Below are 18,914 nucleotides of genomic sequence, written 5' to 3'. Positions count from 1 at the left end.
GCAGCAAAGATCTCTGTCTCGTTGGTCTCAGTGTTACGTCGCTCAGTGACACTGAAAAGTAAAGTTAATTCAAAACCAAGAAATATCAGGGGTCTAGGAGGACTAAGCATCCCCTGTTGACCAGTCACCTGGCGTGAGCCCTATATCTTGATCAGGTAAGCGTTGAATATACCTGTGGATCATATATACCTGTGGATTATTGTATTGCATTCTTGAGATTACGGAAATGTCTGGCAGTGTTATGAAATTGTTTGAGTGGTATATTTTCTTTTGTAAAAATAACCAAGAACTTTATGTCAACCGATCACACCCGCCTTGAGCCCTATACGTGTATCTTGATCAGGTAAACGGAGTTATCCGTAGTCAAAATCAGTGTGCCAAGAACGGTCTAACAACATTTGACCCAATGATATGTTGTAGTGGCAAACTTGATCGATATAACGATATAACGACCATATAATTTGCGAAAGGCTAACTGTAAACGAGACTGTTGAAACCCCTGCACCATCAACTTGTTTGTCAGTTGCCTGCCTCGATTTAAAGACTGACCATACGCAGAATAATCTCTTGCATATCAAATCAGTTGAGAGATATAAACACCATATACAAGTGATAATGGAATATTGCTACATACGTATGACAAGTTGACGATGGAGAAACTGAAATCATCCCGTTTATCAAAATGTTGAGCTGTTAGTTTGCTGCAATTATCTATTTTCAATAAAATATTCAAGTATGAAACAAATGTGGACGACTCTGTGGTGTCTTTTATTTCGAGTTCACAGGGATATATCGAATCGACAATCAAAAGAGATGCTCTCTATTTATGAAGTCCATATCACAAACACAAGCATTTCCCCACTTCCAAATTACATCTAGAGCATTTTACTGTCTATAACATAACGTACTTACGACGTGTAGAAGGTGACTTTGGCATCGTAATTGTATTGTGTAAGGCTTTCAAACAGGAGCACCCACATGGATAGGACTTCAAACGATCAAAACAAAGTATGTTTCAATATACATAAATCAGAAGCATTCCTTTCACATCTTTACAGAGGGAACATTGATGAAATATCATGCTTAGTGAATACATTGGGATCTGCTATTTTGTACGCACATACTTCAGAACATGTCCATTATTGTCATACAAAAGAAATAGGTGTTTTGGTTCTTCTATAGGGGGGTCAAGTTCCGTTCTAGGTTGCATTTGATTTTTTAATGCTATTTTGTCATAGTGTAATTGCCTCCGTTATTGGTATATTGCACATATTGTCGTAAATCAAAGCATAAACAATATATACAAATATATTTAACTCTTTTATTAAAGGAGATTGCGCAAACACTGGAAAATGCTGCAAAAGATATAATATGGACCGATGTTCCTCCGATATTTTCATTTACAAAAGTAATCCTTAGTTTTCTCTTCCTCTAATACTTGAAAACTCTTACTTTTTATATCCAATAATGCTAGTGTAATAATAACTTAAGCATCTAATACAAAATGGCATGTAAACTATTTCAGGTTGGTTAGTACTTATTCCAATATATTAAAAATATTTCAATATTTTCATGTTGAGGGTTTTTTTACAATCCAAGAAATAGATTGACATTTCATTACACTACTGACCGGTCATACTGGCCTAGTGGCTGATGTGGTGGTTTCGCAATCAAAAGGTCCGGGTTCAATATCCAATACAGATGCTGCGTCAAACCTAAACCATTTAACATAGGTAGTCACACTTCTTTCACATAACGTCCGTGAATGTCAATTGTTTTTCAGATATGACCCTAGAATTAAAGGTCTCATGCCACAGTAGGCATTAGTAAATTAGAGATCACTCACTGCTAGGTCCCTTAGCGCGATGCATATATCATAATGGCTCTTCGCGTAAAGCTTGCGAAATATGTACATAAGTGAAAATTCTCAAAAAGGATGTAGAACAATATACAAATGAACAAAACTATTCAGCTGATTCTGCCAAACGTAGTGTCACTCATGATTCACATTTTCCTGCCATGAATGTTATCAATGTCATCAGGATTGAAAATTCTCCCTCCGTAACGTTCAAAGTTTATAACTGAAGAAAATACATGCATATCTGGTGCAGATATCCTAAGTTCTCGAATGCTGGTCTTACAAGAATTCGTCCTTAAAGATAGTATTTGACACTTACGCTTGTATCGGTATCGTCCTAACCAGCGGAAATTCTTATCACAGCGAAATAAGACATTTGTAAAATATCCATAGCCGAAGCCAGCACACCCAAATCCTTGAAGTTTACCATTGCTGTATAGAGCCATCAGACTAGAGGCCACGGTTTTCCCTAGGAAGAAATGAACAAACATTACAGATTCAATGTACAAAATAACACTTATATCCTAGACTAAGTGACAATCTCGATTTTAAAGACTACTATTGACCATTTTGAAGCGTACATTAGATATGTATTAAATAATCATCTAACGGTTCGGTCACCTGAATCTTAATCACAGTAGTCACAACATAATGTTCATAAAATTAATGATATTTGCAAGGATTACAATATCACTTTGCATTTCCGTTTATGTTTATGCTACATGAGAGGATGAAAGTACACGATTCCCCCTTGGTGAGAATGCGAAAGAATTATACAATTTGTGACATACCAAACAAAATTTTACGCTTAATGAATTGTTAAGGAATATCACTTTGTTAACTTGATCAATATATATGTATCCCACAGCTAGTTTTGCCGTTCAACAGAGGATGCTTACTCTTCCTAGGCACCCGATTACACCGCTGGTGTGTTTAGTGGTAAGGGATGCTTACTCTTCCTAGGCACTCGATTACACCGCTGGTGTGTTTAGTGGTAAGGGATGTTTACTCTTCCTAGGCACCTGATTACACCGCTGGTGTGTTTAGTGGTAAGGGGTGCTTACTCTTCCTAGGCACCCGATTACACCGCTGGTGTGTTTAGTGGTAAGAGATGCTTACTCTTCCTAGTCACCTGCTTACACCGCTGGTGTGTTTAGTGGTAAGGGATGCTTACTCTTCCTAGGCACCCGATTACACCGCTGGTGTGTTTAGTGGCACCTCTTTGCTCTACTTTTAATTTTGTATTCTTAATAGGATTTATGAGATTTCTTACTTCGAGTTTTCATTCATTTTGACCAGAACGCGCTGAGCGTTTACAAGCATACACACAGCGATTATACACGGGCCAAAAGTTCAGTCACCTTACACTTTGATCGATTGCGTCATATTTCCTGGAACTACGACCTTAAGACTTCTTGGTCCTTTATGGTTTGAAGATTTAGATCATCCATACTTTTACTGGGTTTTCTTTTGTATTTTCTGCTACTATTTGAACACGGAATTCTTATTAAAAGCAATACTCTTTTTTTTAAGTATAACAAGAATGATAACAAGTATCCCGTAAATCAGATTTCAGGCATGAAATAAAATTGTCACACTGTATAAGTTTCGTAGCATTTTCCAAAATGTGACATATTATAGTGTTTACAGAAAACCTTGTTAACTTAAAGGGAACGGCAACCCTAACCACATTGTTGCTTTTATGAATAAAGCATTACTAACTGATATCGTAAATGACAGTCTTTAACAACAACAATCCTTGCTTAACGATTAAATCAATAATAATCTATCATATATTTTAAATTACCCGTCGCTAAGAGAGCGGTCATTAAAGTTTGATTGATGACGTCACACCGTCAGTTCCGTTTATTTCATCAGCAGTACTGTAAACATGACAAATCACGAACAGTTAAGTATGGAGCCGTATAGATTTGAGCCCGTTTTTTCGCAAGAAGAAATTGAGAAAAGAAGACGTTCAGTCGAGTCGCATACCAAGCATACGGTACACGTTTGTTCATACAAATGTCTCAAGTGACCTGAACTTGTCATTACGCAAATGATGGATCTACAGTTCACATAGTCTTTTCTTTTCAGATGACTTGGTTGGGTAAGGAATTCCGAGAGAAAAATAATTTTTTCACATCTCCCTTTCGCAATTAGCAGCTTGACAGGAATGCATCATTCTATTTATTCGTAAAATCTACCACATGCACATCCTTGATGATCTTAAAGAATATCATCAAAACCAGAACATACGGTGTGACGTCAAAATTATTGGTTTTGTGGTCTTGAATACAAAAGAGTTCCACATCATGGCAGCCTCTATAGAAGACGGGAATTTCAATGTTTAACGTTTTCAGATTAGTACTGAAGCTTATCTAGGTCGTATATCAACTGGATAGTATGACAAATATTTTTTTATTATAAAATTAATCCCATTATTTATCATGTAAATATTTTGGGGGTTGCCATCTCCTTTAAAGATAAAATACTGATTTCTTATTTCTGGGCAAATGATTCTTTCTTTGGTGTGTCCAGAGCTCCGTGTTTGTTCAATTCTAAATTTTGTCTTCTTTATAGATATAGGATCTGAACTTATCTTTAGAGAAAATGTGGCTCTGAGGGATATCAGTAGTTCGTAAATTCCGCAGAAAATCAGCGATGAATTGTCTTTGATTACGATTGATTGGTTGTATATTGTTTAACGTCCCTCTTAAAGACAACAAGATGGTATTTCAAATAAATTCAAATTAGAGATGCACTCGCCAAAGACCTCTTGATGTGTGATTATAACCTCTGACAGATAAGCTGTCGATGTCCAAAGGGTCAAGTACACAATTTGAGCTGGAAACATTTCAAATGCTGTTGGTTTTCTTTTTCTTTCTTACTGTTTACAAAGCTTAACTAAAGTATTTCTAATGGTCAACCAAAATTTGAATATCAGTTGTTAAGTTACAAGTGAGATACAACGCTTAGAATTCTTTGCAATGTGAACAAAACTCATGTCATGTTTTTTTGTTTACATATGAAAGGCGAAGATGACGAAAAAGTTATTAATCTTATAACTCCTATAATCAATAAAACATAGAGAGACGGTCAAACACAGACCCCAGGGTATACTAGAGGTGGGAGCAGGGGCCTAGGAGGAATAAGAATCCCCTGTCGACCGATCACACCCGCCGTGAGCCCTATATCTTGATCAGGTAAACGGAGCTATCCGTAGTCAAAATCAGTGTATCAAGAACGGCCTAACAATCGGTATGATATAATTCAGACCGCATTTGACCCCATGATAGGTTGCGTTGGCAAAGTAGATCGTTAGAACGACCATAGAATTTGCAGAATGCTGATTTTAAACGAGACTGTTGGAACCCCTGCACCATCAACTTGTTTTTCAGTAACCTGCTTCGATTTAAAAAAAAATTACCATTCGCAGAAAAATATTTTGCGTATCGAATCAGTTGGGAGATGTAAACACCATATGCAGGTGATAATGGAATATTGCTTCATAAATATGGGAAGCTGACGATGGAGAAGTTGAAATCATTCCGTTTGTCATAAAGTTGAGTTGTTAGTTTGTCGTTAATATATACTTCCAATAAAATATCTAAGTATGAAGCAGAAATGTACGACTCCGTGGTGTCTTTCATTTTGAGTTCACTGGGATATATTGAATCGACATATGAATGAAAATTATTATTGTTAATAGATAATGACATCAATATATCTAAATGTCGAAATTGAAGGCCACAGCAAGAGATGTTTTCTTCTCACATAGAAGTTTTTGAATAAATTCTGCTTCATAGGAATATGAAAACAGGTCAGCTGACAAAGGAGCACAATTTGTGTCCATGGGGATTCCAACAGACTGCTGGAAAACCTGATCACCAAAGACCACGAATGTATTGCCAATGAGGAACTAAACCATATTCTTATTTCAACTTCAGAGTACATGTGAGTGGAGTCAGAGTGGCTTTCAACAAAGTAATTTCAAGTATTGCTTCACATATATATTGCTCAATAGAAAATAACATGTTCAAAACAAAATGAGAATTACCAAACACTAGAAACTATTTAATTATGTTCAGAATTATCTTGTAAATTGAAAAATTTATTGAAACGCCAGTATATTTAACCTATGTAAAAAAAAAAAAAAAAATGACACGATCCTTCTTTGCATAGCAAAGAACTGTGAGCTATGTATCTCCCATCTACCTCGACAACTGACATTCAAATTTTTGATCACCATTAGATATACCTTAGTTAAGCATTCTAAACATTAACAATGGAAAAATACAATTTGAAAATTTTCAGCTCATATCATGCCCCTTAAACAATCTGACCCGGGTGACAATGCATTTACGGTTTTCACTCCTAAGTACACCAGGAAGAAACATATCTGCAAAAATTTTAAAACCTATATATATATATATACTAGCGGAAAAAAGAAACTGTACATTATTTGATATATCAAAAAATAATATAAAAAAAATAACAATGAACACATTTTATTGTTTGTAATACTGTTAACAAATGTGTTCGTTACAATATTTCAATATTTCATAATCCATTAATGTTAACATCGAATAACGTCAATTTCAGCACACTTGAAAGCAACTGGTATTCGAACTTGAATTAACAACGTTAATAACGCGTGTGACCACATTTTGCATTCACTCATGCTTGACAACGGCGCCTCATTGATGTCACTAAAGTGTTCAGAAATGTTTGAGGGATGTTGTTCCAGATGTTGGTTAAAGCCTGACCTAAATCAGCCAATGTCACCGGTTGAGTTGGTAAACGGCGTAGTCGTTCCATTTCATCCCAGACGTGCTCGGTCGGCGATAAATCGGGGGAAACAGCTGGCCAAGGCAAGACATCGAAATTCTGCTGAACAAAAAAGTCCCTGACTACACATGCAACATGTGACCTTGCGTTGTCTTGCTGCAGAGTGATGTGATTTTGCTGTCTCTGTATGAAGGGTATCATATGGCGCTGAATAATTTCGTCTCGATAGCGTACGCCGGTGAGATTTCCATTGACAATTTGTAGAGGGGACCTTCCACGCACTGTTATTCCACCCAACACCATAACGCTACCTCCACCGAATTGTCGACATTGCACAACACAAGCGTCCTGGTACCGCTCCTCAACGCGACGATACACTCTACAACAGCCGTCACTGCTATCCAAATGAAATCTGGATTCATCAGTGAACAGAATATTGGCCCAGTCCAGTATTCCGAATCGCAGATGTCGTCTGCACCACGTTAGTCTAGCGATACAATGACGTTGAAACAGTATTGGGCGCACCGTTGGACGTCTTGATCTGATGTTGTGCTCGCGCAGACGATTACGCACAGTTGTTGGACTGATTGGTCGAAGTCCAGGAATGCTACGAGCAATCAAACTTTCTGTCTGGAAACTATTTTTCAGGTGCAACGTCACACGAGGACGCCCATAACGTGGTCGATCCCGAGTGTTACCAGATTGTTGGAAATGTCTCCATAATGACTGAATGGTGTTCTGATGAACTCCAAAATGTCTTGCTACGATATTTTGTGCCATTCCAGCTTGAAGCATCCCAACAGCACGATTACGTTAGTTTTCGCTGAGTCGTGGCATGACAGAAGGGTAAATTTTGTCAAAACCAAAGTGCTTTCCTTAATGAATAGTGTCCAAACAAACCTTTTACACTTCTTACTCCAAACAGTATTAGCCAATAAAACTCGTGCGTACGAACATTTCAATAAACAACATGTATTCACTAACCATGAAAAAGTCCGTGCATCTGAGTCGGGTACTATCCGATATTGTTCAAAAACATCACCTTTATCGATTGTTTAGATTTTATAAATATAAACAATAGATATAGAAAAATTATGCTAAATTTTATAATGCAGTTTCTCTTTTCCGCTAGTATATAAGCTAAGTGATCCTGGGAACCCATTATTTTTCCTGTCGTACTCACTTAGAATAACTACCGTGTACTTTCGACATTATTGTTGTTATCATTACTAACAGCACTGTAAGGTGAGACAGTTCGTGTGTTCAAATCCCCCTCGTACCATGGTCGCGTTAAACCTAAGACATTAACATAGTTAGTGATAGGAACTCGACATTTAGAATTGAGAATCATGGATCTTTCGAACATGACTTTAAAACAGAGGTCCTGTGTCGCGGCAGGCAATGACGCCTTAAAAACCTTCACTGCTACGGCCCTAGCGCTAAGCATAGGTCTAAGATTTTGGAACTTCACCTACAGCTGGTGACGTCTCAATATCAGGGGAAAATTCTCGACAGGGCGTAAAACAGGCAATCAACCAACCAAAATGTTCAGTTAGATAAATTTTCTTATCCTGATTTGAAGTAAGCCTTCAATTTTACACACAATGAAAGGTGAAGATAATGAACAGTGATCAATCTCATAACAATACCATTGATTTTTTTAAACAAACATTTCGTAGACACAATTCTAAGAAACTTTTTTAATATTCTTGACCGAAGGATCAGAAATGCTTCAATATTCAACTCTGGTGACAATGTCCCGACGGATTTTGCTATAGAGCACACAAGAAAAAGCATATCGTCGAAATCACATTTTCATGAACAAAATGAATGGTCTATAAACCCTGTGATTAATCTACCTATTGATAAATTCAGTAAATCTTAATGAACACATTGTCTTTACCTTTGAATGACAATATTTATCTACTGATTGCTAAAAGGAAATTAGAATAGAAAAAAATCGGAAATGCGATCTGCAAGCAGTCATAATGCTTTTATTGACTTCTATATGAAAGGTGAAGATAACGAACAGTGATATATATTGTTCAACCGCCAAATTGCTATCCCTGTATTGAATAAATTGTAAAGTTTTAATACAATACTCCCATGTCTTTTGTTTTTTAATCTTATGTGATACCATTGAAATCTTTAGAAAACATTAAGATTGTATGATAACTACAGATAACCGCAGATGTATAAAGAAAACTATTTAAAGGACCTTACCTTTAACGATGTTAAGAGTAGCCGTTAGAACATCCTGAGAGCCAGTGTGATTTACTGACCAATGACCTGCTGATCCTGTTATATTGTAAAACCAACATAATATTAACAGGGTCATCGTTATGCAAACTTTATATGCAGATACTTCAAAACCAGACCATAATCATCATATTGAAGAAACACATCTACCAGTTGGTATCAAGCCGAATGGAATGTTCAAGGGAGATAATGCTGCATTTGGGTCGTTAATATCAACACTTAGTTCTTCTTGTCTTTTCCTCATCAATACGTTAAGCACTTCGTGGTATGTCCCGTCACCTCCAAGTAGTACGATCCTAAAGTTAGCGTAAGCTATATCATGCCTAATAGTTGAGGAACTTATCAAAATCATATTTCTTCTGTTACCATATCATTTTATATTCACCTTTCATACACAACAAAAAACATTAACAATCTCTGTATGTAAATAATTGCATAGACTTACCCATCAGTATTGCTGAAGTCATAACTTTTAGTAGCGGCAATCAAATATCCAGGGTGCTCAGAGACTTGAAATTTTAAATAAGACATGTCAATTGACATTTCATCATTAAGTTTGAACAGCATGTCGCGGGTGTAATCCACAGAAACACTCATTCCAAATCATGAAAAGGTTGGTACGGTGTTGATAATTGGAACTATAAGTGACTTCGAGTATATATATATATATATATATATATATATATATATATATATATATATATACAATTAGATAAAAAAGCAAAAAAATATGCAGTTTCAAAATATATTCAAATCTCTAACGCTTCCTGGATTTTTTAACATCCATCCTCAAGTGAATACAAATATTGAATATAAAGTTGTTTATTTGGAGACGTCTATTCTGAAGTCATGACGTCGTGATAGTCTTTGTGACGAGGGAATAGATACATGTACATAACGTCATAATACAAAAGTTCGGGAAAGGTGACTAGGACAAAATAAGCATGAAATTTTACATAATAAAAGTTGATGAATTAAAAGGTTTAACAATAAGAATTTTCCATATGCATTGATTAAAATTTGTTTAGTCTAGGAGAAAACAGTTTAATGAAATACTTTTCTCATGGACGTTGATACTGTTTTAAATTTATAAAATGGAAATACGTTGTAGTTGCCTCTAGCACAGGTGTCAAAATGTGTGCTGCATGGGGTATTTTTGTACTCATATCGCTAATTTGTTGGCGGTGTACCCATTCCAAATAATGCAAATTGTGACACTTGATCAGATTTTCTTCAGATTTCCCCCCAAAAAATGGAACAGTCATCTAGATATCCGAAGAAGATCTGGTAATTATCTAAATGACCGCGTTTTCTTAAATGCTCTTTATTTCCTTTCGTTGAATTTGATATTTTTCTTCTGTGAAAAAAATTCTACTCGCACGGAGCCTAAGTCCAAAAGGAGATTCTGGGTGGCTAGAGGTTTTATTAAGGTACATATGTTTATCGGTGGGTTTGCAGTATAAGTCAGAACAAGGGATTCCGTCTGTTATTGAGATTGTTACATTAAGGAAATCGATTTTGGTGTTTGATAGCGTAAGTCAAGCTAAATGTTTGGATGTATTTCATTCGCGGCTTTATGGAATTGTTTTAAGTTTTTTTGTACCCGACCAGATGCCAAAAATATCATCAATATAATGTACATAAAATAATGGTAGTTTTGATTTTTCGAAAAGAATTTGTTCCAATCCCCCCATGTAAACACGAGCGTAGTTTCGTCCAAGTTTTGATCCAATCGCGGTCTCTTCAGTATGTATGTAGTGTTTGTTATTGAAACTAAAATTATTTTTGTCAAGAATAGCATCCAACATTTTGATATACTTTCCGTGTCTACTTTTTTTTCATGACACTCTTGTAATGCTGTTTTAATGATATCGCGAGCTTCTTTCCTAAGTACATGTATACTGGGATTAAGTGCTTTCACATCAATACAAAATAAGATAGAAGAATCTGATAATGGTTGCTTTACACTTGGAAGATTTTTTTTAAAAACAAATCTGTAGTATCCTGAACATAACTTCCAAGGGACGTAAGATACGTTCCCATGTTTTTAAATCCGTTAACAACTTTCTTTGTGGGCACACTTTTCAAACGTTTTCCTAACAAACTTAATAGTTCATTTGTTAATTTCTTTGAAAACAGGTTGATTACTTCTCTTTTTTTTTTTTTTTTTTTTTTTTTTTTGTATATTGATTTTATAGTTTCATTTCTAATTCCTTGCCTGCAAGGGGATAAAATGTTCATATTGGTACATGTAGAATACAGTATTTGTTGGCCCTCATTTTTGTACTGAGCAGGGCTACAGACATATGTCCTATCCGAAATTTTTAAGTGGTCCAAATGATTTGAAGAACAATTGAAACACATGAAATATTTTGCTTGCACTCGTCCGGTGGGTATTTTTGCCATTGGCTGTGATCATTCAAACTAGTTTTAACAAAAATGTACATATCAAAACGAAACAAGAGGTACTGTGAGCAATGTTCACTAAGAATACCCCCCCCGCTTACCCCAATCTCCCAAAGGGTGTTGTTAATAAGTATAAATTACCTCTTTCCTGAGTATAAAAATATGGCATGCCTTTGTAGAAGAAAATGGAAGATATAGTCCGAACACAAATCCATGGTATAAACCTATAATTTTGACCTTGAGATCAAAGGTAAAGGTCATAAAGAGGTCAAAAAGAGAGTATAATGGTGATAAACCATGTCTTATGGTATGACTATGTCAAAACCCTATAATCAATTTTTACCTTGAGGTCAAAGTTGAAGGTCATATAGAAGTCATGAAGGTACCTGAGACATCGTCTCACGGTGATACACTCATGTGTCAAATGTGGTATGCCTATGTCAAAGAACAAAGAAGTCATGGCCCTGACACGAATCCATTGTAAAAACCTTTAATTTTGACCTTGATATCAAGGTCATATGGAGGTCATGAAGGTACCCGACACATCGTCTCATGGTGATACACTCATGTCTCAAATGTGGTATGCCTATGTCAAAGAACAAAGAAGTTATGGTCCGGACACGAATCCATTGTAAAAAAAAAAAAAAAAAAACCCTTTAATTTTGACTTTGAGGTCAAGGGTCAAGGGCATATAGAGGTCATATAGAGGTCATGAAGGTACTCGACACATCGTCTTATGGTGATCCACCTGTGTGCCAAATATGGTATGCCTATGTCAAAGAACAAAGAAGTTATGGCCGGACACGAATCTGCACAGACGGACAGATGGACAAACAGACAGAGTGATTTCTATATACCCCCTGAACTTCGTTCGGGGAATATAACAATGTTTCTATCAATTCTGCCTCCGTGGCCCATGACCCAAAACTACCATGCAAGGTGAAGATAACGAACAGTGATCAATCTCATAACTCTTATAAGCAATACAAAATAGATAGTTTGGCAAACACGGACCCCTGGACCCACCTGGGCATTGTCAAATTGTTTTTTGAAAATTGCAATCAATAAACTCTTTATAAAAATTGCTATTGTTGCCAAGTTCTTCTGTAATTGTCGTTCTAATTTTTGCATGTTGCTCTTGATCTTCATGTAGATTGTACGTAACACTGCTCAATATGAGTGAAAAATTCTCAACGAGTCGTAAATCAAACAAACAATCAATTAATCTGGAGATAACTTCGATACGTCTGAAATATTCTCGAAGGGACTTAAAAATCATTTATTTTAATTTGTTGCTATAAGAATTTTAAAATAACATATCATGATATGGGTTATACTTACAGATTATATTCATAGAAATTCCCGAAAGTCTAAACACCGGCTCAACGATATGAAATATTTACTGCCAAATGGATTGAAATATATACAAAAAATTTGGGCGGTAACATCAATTTGTCTGAAATATCCTCGAAGCTACTTTAAATCATTTATTTTATTTCTTTTACTGTGTTGCTTCAAGAATTTTAAAATAGTACATAGGTTACACTTACATATTATATCCATGGACATTCCGGAAAGTCTGAACACTGGCTCTACTATATCTCTGAAGTCCTTCGTGGCTGTACGATTGCCTCCATTAGGGTTGATCATCACCAATACTTTCTTGGGACGCTTTGTTTCTGTAAGTTTGATCTCTTAACTGTAGATACACATGCTTTCAACACTGATTATTGCACATTCATTACTACCAGACGAAGTCTGTATTTTTCCTTCTTTTATATGGACAACAAATCTAAATGTGTCAGAATAAGCAATTTTACCCTTTTCTATCTTCTCTGTTAGATCGTGTTGGAAACGTTTTCTTTGGTCTCCAGATACAACCCTGCATTTCTTTAGTAACAAGTTTGAAGACCCATGTTCAATTAGCCATACCCGAGTCACTTCCGTTTTCCAAACCCATCCCGATACAACCTCTTCACATCCTATGACGTCATCGAACAAGTAAGTGACTGAAATGAATGTCTTAGAGTTGCTTGCATCTATTTATTGATATGGCCATGTTTAGTAAACAGTTATCTGATATAAAACCGTAATACACCATACATACATTGTACTCTATACTAGGAATTCCTTATCACTCCATTCAACTAGCCATTCGCCACCCCATAGCAAAACATCACAATTTTGAAATTTAGAATGTTTGTTCAAAATGAAAATACTACCGATAATTCCTGATTTATCATTACATGATCGATATATTCCTCATTGAAATCTAGTTCATCGTTCACCTTTAAATCTTTGTAATTTTATTTTAAAATATCAATATGCCTTCTCTGCCTTGCTTTAATGAAACGCAGATTCGGAACTCTTTTGGAGAAGGAGGTAGATTTTTTCAAATCTTATGGCATGTCATACCATACCACAACATGCCGCCGTACATGAATTTACACAATAGCATATCATTCAAATATCACACTGTGCATTAGAACTTTATTCATATAATAATACGAAAATGTTTGAAGGAACAAAATAATCAAAAAATAAACATGACATTACTGAAAGTATATGCGTTTTCCATGTGTTGGGTTGTACTTTGGTTTTTATAATCTATTTGATATATAAACGTTGGAAGTAGTCAAGACTAGCGTTGTAAATCACCGTCTCGCGTTAACCCTTGCCAACTGAGGAGCATTTCTTATTTGTAGCAGTGTATATCTTGTATTTTAGTACCATAGGAAGCGATTTCTAAACGTTTTCTTCAGATTCAAAAATTTAAAAAGAATGGCTTTTCTTGGGTGAATAGTAAATATCTTGTTGTGGCTATTAATGCGACATTTAGATATATCGAAACTGTTTTATCTATCAACAATAATAATTTTCATTGATATGTAGGACTAAATATATCCCTGTGAACTCGAAATAAAAGACACCACAGAGTCGTCCACTGCTGCTTCATACTTAGATATTTTATTGAAAGTAGATATTAACGGTAAACTAACAACTCAACTTTATGACACATGGGATGATTTCAGCTTCTCCAATGTCTACTTTCCATATTATAGCAATATTCAATTATCACCTGTATATGGTGTTTATACCTCTCAACTGATTCGATATGCATAAGCGTTTTTGCGTACGATCAGTTTTTAAATCGAGACAGGCTACTAACAAACAAGTTTATATTACAGGGTTTTTAACAGTCTCGTTTAAAGTCGAACATTCCCGAAATTCTATGGTCGTTAGAAAGATAGAATTTGTCAATACAATGTGTCATGAAATCGATATATGAATGAAAGTGAATAAATGTCGTCGATGTATCTAAATGTCTATAGTTGATGGTCACTTTGGAATACATTTTGGCTATCATAAGAATACAAAAATATGTCAGCTGAAAAGCAGCGTAATTTGTGTCTATGGGAATTCCAGCAGACTATTTTGATATAAAAATGATGAAATTTAGTATTTCTTGACACTTTATCAGTTTGAGTTATACGCGAGCACAGAAAGTCGGTAAAACTTGCACGAAACGAGCAATTGTTTTGGGGGTCATTTATAAGTGGGATACTAATGGCGTTTAAACTGCATTGGAACCTGTTTGGAAGTCATATTTATGTGAAGTATATATGACTTTATGACTTTAAGACACTTATTTCTTCACTACGTTTTACAATGCACTAAGTCTAATTCAGTCTGGTGCATGTACCTATGTCTCGGTCGACTCGAGTCTATGATTATTATGAAAATATCTCCCGGGAAACAATTTTAATTCAACGCTTCCCCTCATAAAACACTTGTTCAAAGGCCATTAAAATCAATAGTTTCAATTGTTTGCAATCTTAAGCTTTCATCATTTGCAGATTCGCTCCGATTACAATAAAGAGTGATGCCAAAAGCTTGCAAACATTTACAATCTAATCTATTTTACATGCATACTTACTATTTTGCGTTCCATTTGATTCAAATTTCAAATTTTCATTGTTGAGAGTCACTTTGGTTTCTAAACCATCCACAACTAAACTGTAAAGCATCTTTATCTACCTACTGTGTGAAACTGAATAGCTTTAAGATTAATAACACCTTTGAAAAGGGCTTTTGTGAACATTCTAATAAGGAGTTACGGAGAAGCGTAGTCACTACCAAAACTGTTTATACGACAAACATATGCAGGCATGAAGTCCGTGTCGGTGCAATTTCAATCATAAGATTAAATCCTGATTTATAATTTCCATACAGCCATTAACAGTATAGATAGATATATAGATAGACATACAGACAGATAAATAAATAGATATATAGATAGATAGATAGATAGAAAAAGAGATGCTTACAACGAAGATATTCATTTTTTCCATTCAGTATAGCAGTGTTCCATTCTTGTTAACAATGTAAATTATTAATATTTCTCATTTTTCGTAATCCGTAGTATGTGATATGTGTTTATCTAATATATACCACTTGATAACTACACGGGTTTCGTCCATTGATTGATTAATTGATTGATTGTAGATTGTTTAACGTCCGACTCGAGAATTTTTCATTGATATAAAAGGTGAAGATAACCGTGCTCACTCTCATATATCATATTATCAATATAAGATACAGAGTTGGGCACACACGGATCCCTGGATATACCAGAGGTGGTATCAAGTTGCCTTGGAGGAGCATCCCCTGTCGACCGTTATGCTTTCCATGAAATGTTAAGGTGAGGAACAGTGATCAATGTAAATTGAATATAACGAATAGTGATCAATCTTATAACTCCCATATGGATATGAAATAAACAGTTTGGCATACAGACCCCAGAACACACCAGACTTGCGATCAGAGGTCACTCCCGTCGTGAGCCCGATGTATTGCTCGCTTAAACGAAGTAATATGTAGTCAAAATCAGTGTTCCAAGAACAGCATAACAATTGGTAAAAACACGCCAGACAGTATATGGCCCAATGGTATGTTGTATTGAAAAACAAGAGCATTATAACGACCATTGAAATTGCGAAATGTTGACTTTAAACAAGACTGTTGAAACCCCTGCACCATCAACTTGTTTATCAGTAACCTGGAATTTTGCTATATGAATATGAGAAGCTGAATATGGAGAAGTTGAAATCATCCCGTCTGTCATAATATTAAGTTGTTAGTTTGCCGTTAATGTTCATTTTCAGTAAGAATCTATGTACGAAGCAGATGTGGAGGACTCTGTGGTGTGGTGTATTTTATCTCGACTTCACTGGGATATATAGAATCGACATATTAATGAAATCATTATCTTTCATAGATAAAACGTCGTCGATATATCTTGATGTCGAGTTGGAGGACACAGCAAGCGATTTTTTATTCTCATCACCAAAGTCTACAAAGATGTCAATGAGAAACACCAACATATATTTTTATTTCAACTTGAGAGTACTTGTGCGTGGAATAAGAGTGGTGTTTAACAAAGTAATATTTTTTATGACTAATGACTAGATATGAGTACGAATTTTCTGTTTTCCATTTTTATTAACGAAACAACTGTCTATGATGTCAAAACGTTTAGTCTTTAATTCATCGTGAGGAATGGTCGAATGAAGTGTTGAAAATCATACGTTTTAATATATCTTGATTTAACGATCTTCCATTTCTCCAATGTTTTGATCTCTTAGTAAATTCCAGGTCCTGTTATACATGTTCCAATCTATTTCATTCTTCAAAAATGTGAAGTAACTGTTGTGTATGCAAGCTGTCAAACAAACTCGTAAATAATGCCGAGTCAATCTTACTTCAACCCATTGATAATGCTAATTGTAGGTATAATATATACTGTTGCGATTTAGATAATGAAGCACATTCTGCATCCGGGTTCGCAAATCTGACAACCAGATTGATAAAACTCCTGCAACATATGTGTTGTAAAAATTAAAAGCAAATTACATTTACATACGTAGATTCAGTACATTGTAAAACGTAGTTAGGAAGTAAGTGCCTTAAAGTCATCAAGTCCTAGATACTCCACATATATATATTATGACACTTCCAAGCAAGTTCCACGCCATTTTAAACGCCATTAGCATCCCACTTATAAATGACCCCCAAAACGTTTGATAGCTTTGTGTAAGTTTTAACCAACTTTCTGTGTGCTCTTATTTCTCAAACTATTAAAGCTTCAAATAAAACTAAATTCTATCGTTTGTTTATAAAGCTTCAAATAAAACTAAATTCTATCGTTTGTTTATATTACAATAATCTGTTGGAATTCCCATAGACACAAATTACGCTACTTTGTTAGCTGACATATTTTTACGTTCTTATGAAACCCAAACTTTATTTAAAAGTGACAATTAACTAGACATTTAGATACATCGACGTTTCTTTACTTTCATTCAAATGCCGATTTCATGACGCATTATATTGGCAAATTCTAGCTGAAATCATCACATTTTCATAAAGTTGAGTCGTTAGTTTGCCGTTAATATCTATCTTCAATACTTTTTTACGAAACACGTTGAGAACTTTTTGACGTGTTTTATTTTGAGTTGACTGGGATATATCCAATCGACATATGAGTGAAAATGATTATTGTTAATAGATAAAATACCGTCGGTTTATCTAAATATCGAGTTGAAGGTCACAGCAAGAGATGTTTTCTTTTCACGTAAATGCTCCTGCATAAATTTTTCTCATTAGAATAAAATAAAACAGATCAGCTAACAAAGGAGCTACTGTCTATAATTTCAAAAAGTCTAGTCTTCAATTTATCCTGAGGAATGGTTGTGTAAAGTGTTAAAAATCATACGTTTTGATGTTGATAATTAGAGAAAATGTTTACGATTTCAAGTTTACTAAAGGTGTTTTAGAGTCCATATTTGATTTAAACCACTTTTGTCATATGTCGTGGCACTGTACGTTTGAATTTTCTCCTTCACAGCTGTAAATATTTTCGTGAGGAGCAAAGATAGGGGCCTGGTAGTACACTTTCTGGATCCAGCAATGTATCTTTGTAAAGGTTTTCATAAAGTTTAGGAATCCTGTATAGGTGCGGTAATTTATATACAATCCAAGATTACTTGAAACTAAATACGTCAACTATACATAATACAAGGTTATCGGAAATTTGATCACCAGTGGCAGATTTAAGAGGGTGCAGCTGGCGCCCCCCCCCCCCCCCCTAAGATTTAAATTTAAGGTTAATCGTGATCTGTTGTTTAGAAAACTGTAAACGATAAAAGAAGAAATAATTTCTTCTACTCTTGAAGAAATAAATGACAAAATCTTTTGATTTATTAAATTACCTTTACTGGAAGAACTTACATTTTTTCAATAACCCTTTAAAATTGGCGGCTTGCTATTAATTTCACTTTACCAAGAATTACAGAAAATTGTACAAATGACTACACTGCATAAGAGACATATTTCAAGCCCTATAAAATCTGTAAAATCCAGGAGCATGACCCCCCCCACCACCACCACCCGAACCCACTGGTGACTCCAGGGCGGCCTCCAAACTCACTGTATCATACAATTGCGCCCCCAAACCAATTCCTAGATCCGCCCCTGACCACAGTTATTCCAAAGATCAAAGGAATGTTGCGGTCATCATCATGCGATATACCGTCATACGTAA

General features: G+C 35.3%; 1 protein-coding gene across 1 annotated transcript in view; it reads right to left on the bottom strand.

Moving 5' to 3' along the window:
* Positions 1-15,378, bottom strand: part of LOC125678311 (uncharacterized) — a 29,394-nt gene extending 14,016 nt beyond the window's left edge. Inside the window, exons 1-9 of the mRNA XM_048916679.2 lie at positions 15,249-15,378; positions 13,132-13,320; positions 12,862-12,990; positions 9,351-9,414; positions 9,056-9,201; positions 8,870-8,944; positions 2,178-2,327; positions 913-988; positions 1-51 (exon numbers count right to left, since the gene is read on the bottom strand). The exon at positions 1-51 is cut by the window's left edge and continues 44 nt beyond it. Of these exons, the coding sequence (XP_048772636.1) occupies positions 1-51; positions 913-988; positions 2,178-2,327; positions 8,870-8,944; positions 9,056-9,201; positions 9,351-9,414; positions 12,862-12,990; positions 13,132-13,320; positions 15,249-15,339 (971 nt within the window). The 5' untranslated portion in view covers positions 15,340-15,378. The remainder of the gene's footprint in view (positions 52-912; positions 989-2,177; positions 2,328-8,869; positions 8,945-9,055; positions 9,202-9,350; positions 9,415-12,861; positions 12,991-13,131; positions 13,321-15,248) is intronic.
* Between the last annotated feature and the right edge of the window lie 3,536 nt (positions 15,379-18,914).

The sequence above is a fragment of the Ostrea edulis genome, chromosome 1 (genome assembly GCF_947568905.1).
Source record: "Ostrea edulis chromosome 1, xbOstEdul1.1, whole genome shotgun sequence".
NCBI lineage: Eukaryota > Metazoa > Mollusca > Bivalvia > Ostreida > Ostreidae > Ostrea > Ostrea edulis.
This window is presented reverse-complemented; position numbering and strand designations above follow the sequence as displayed.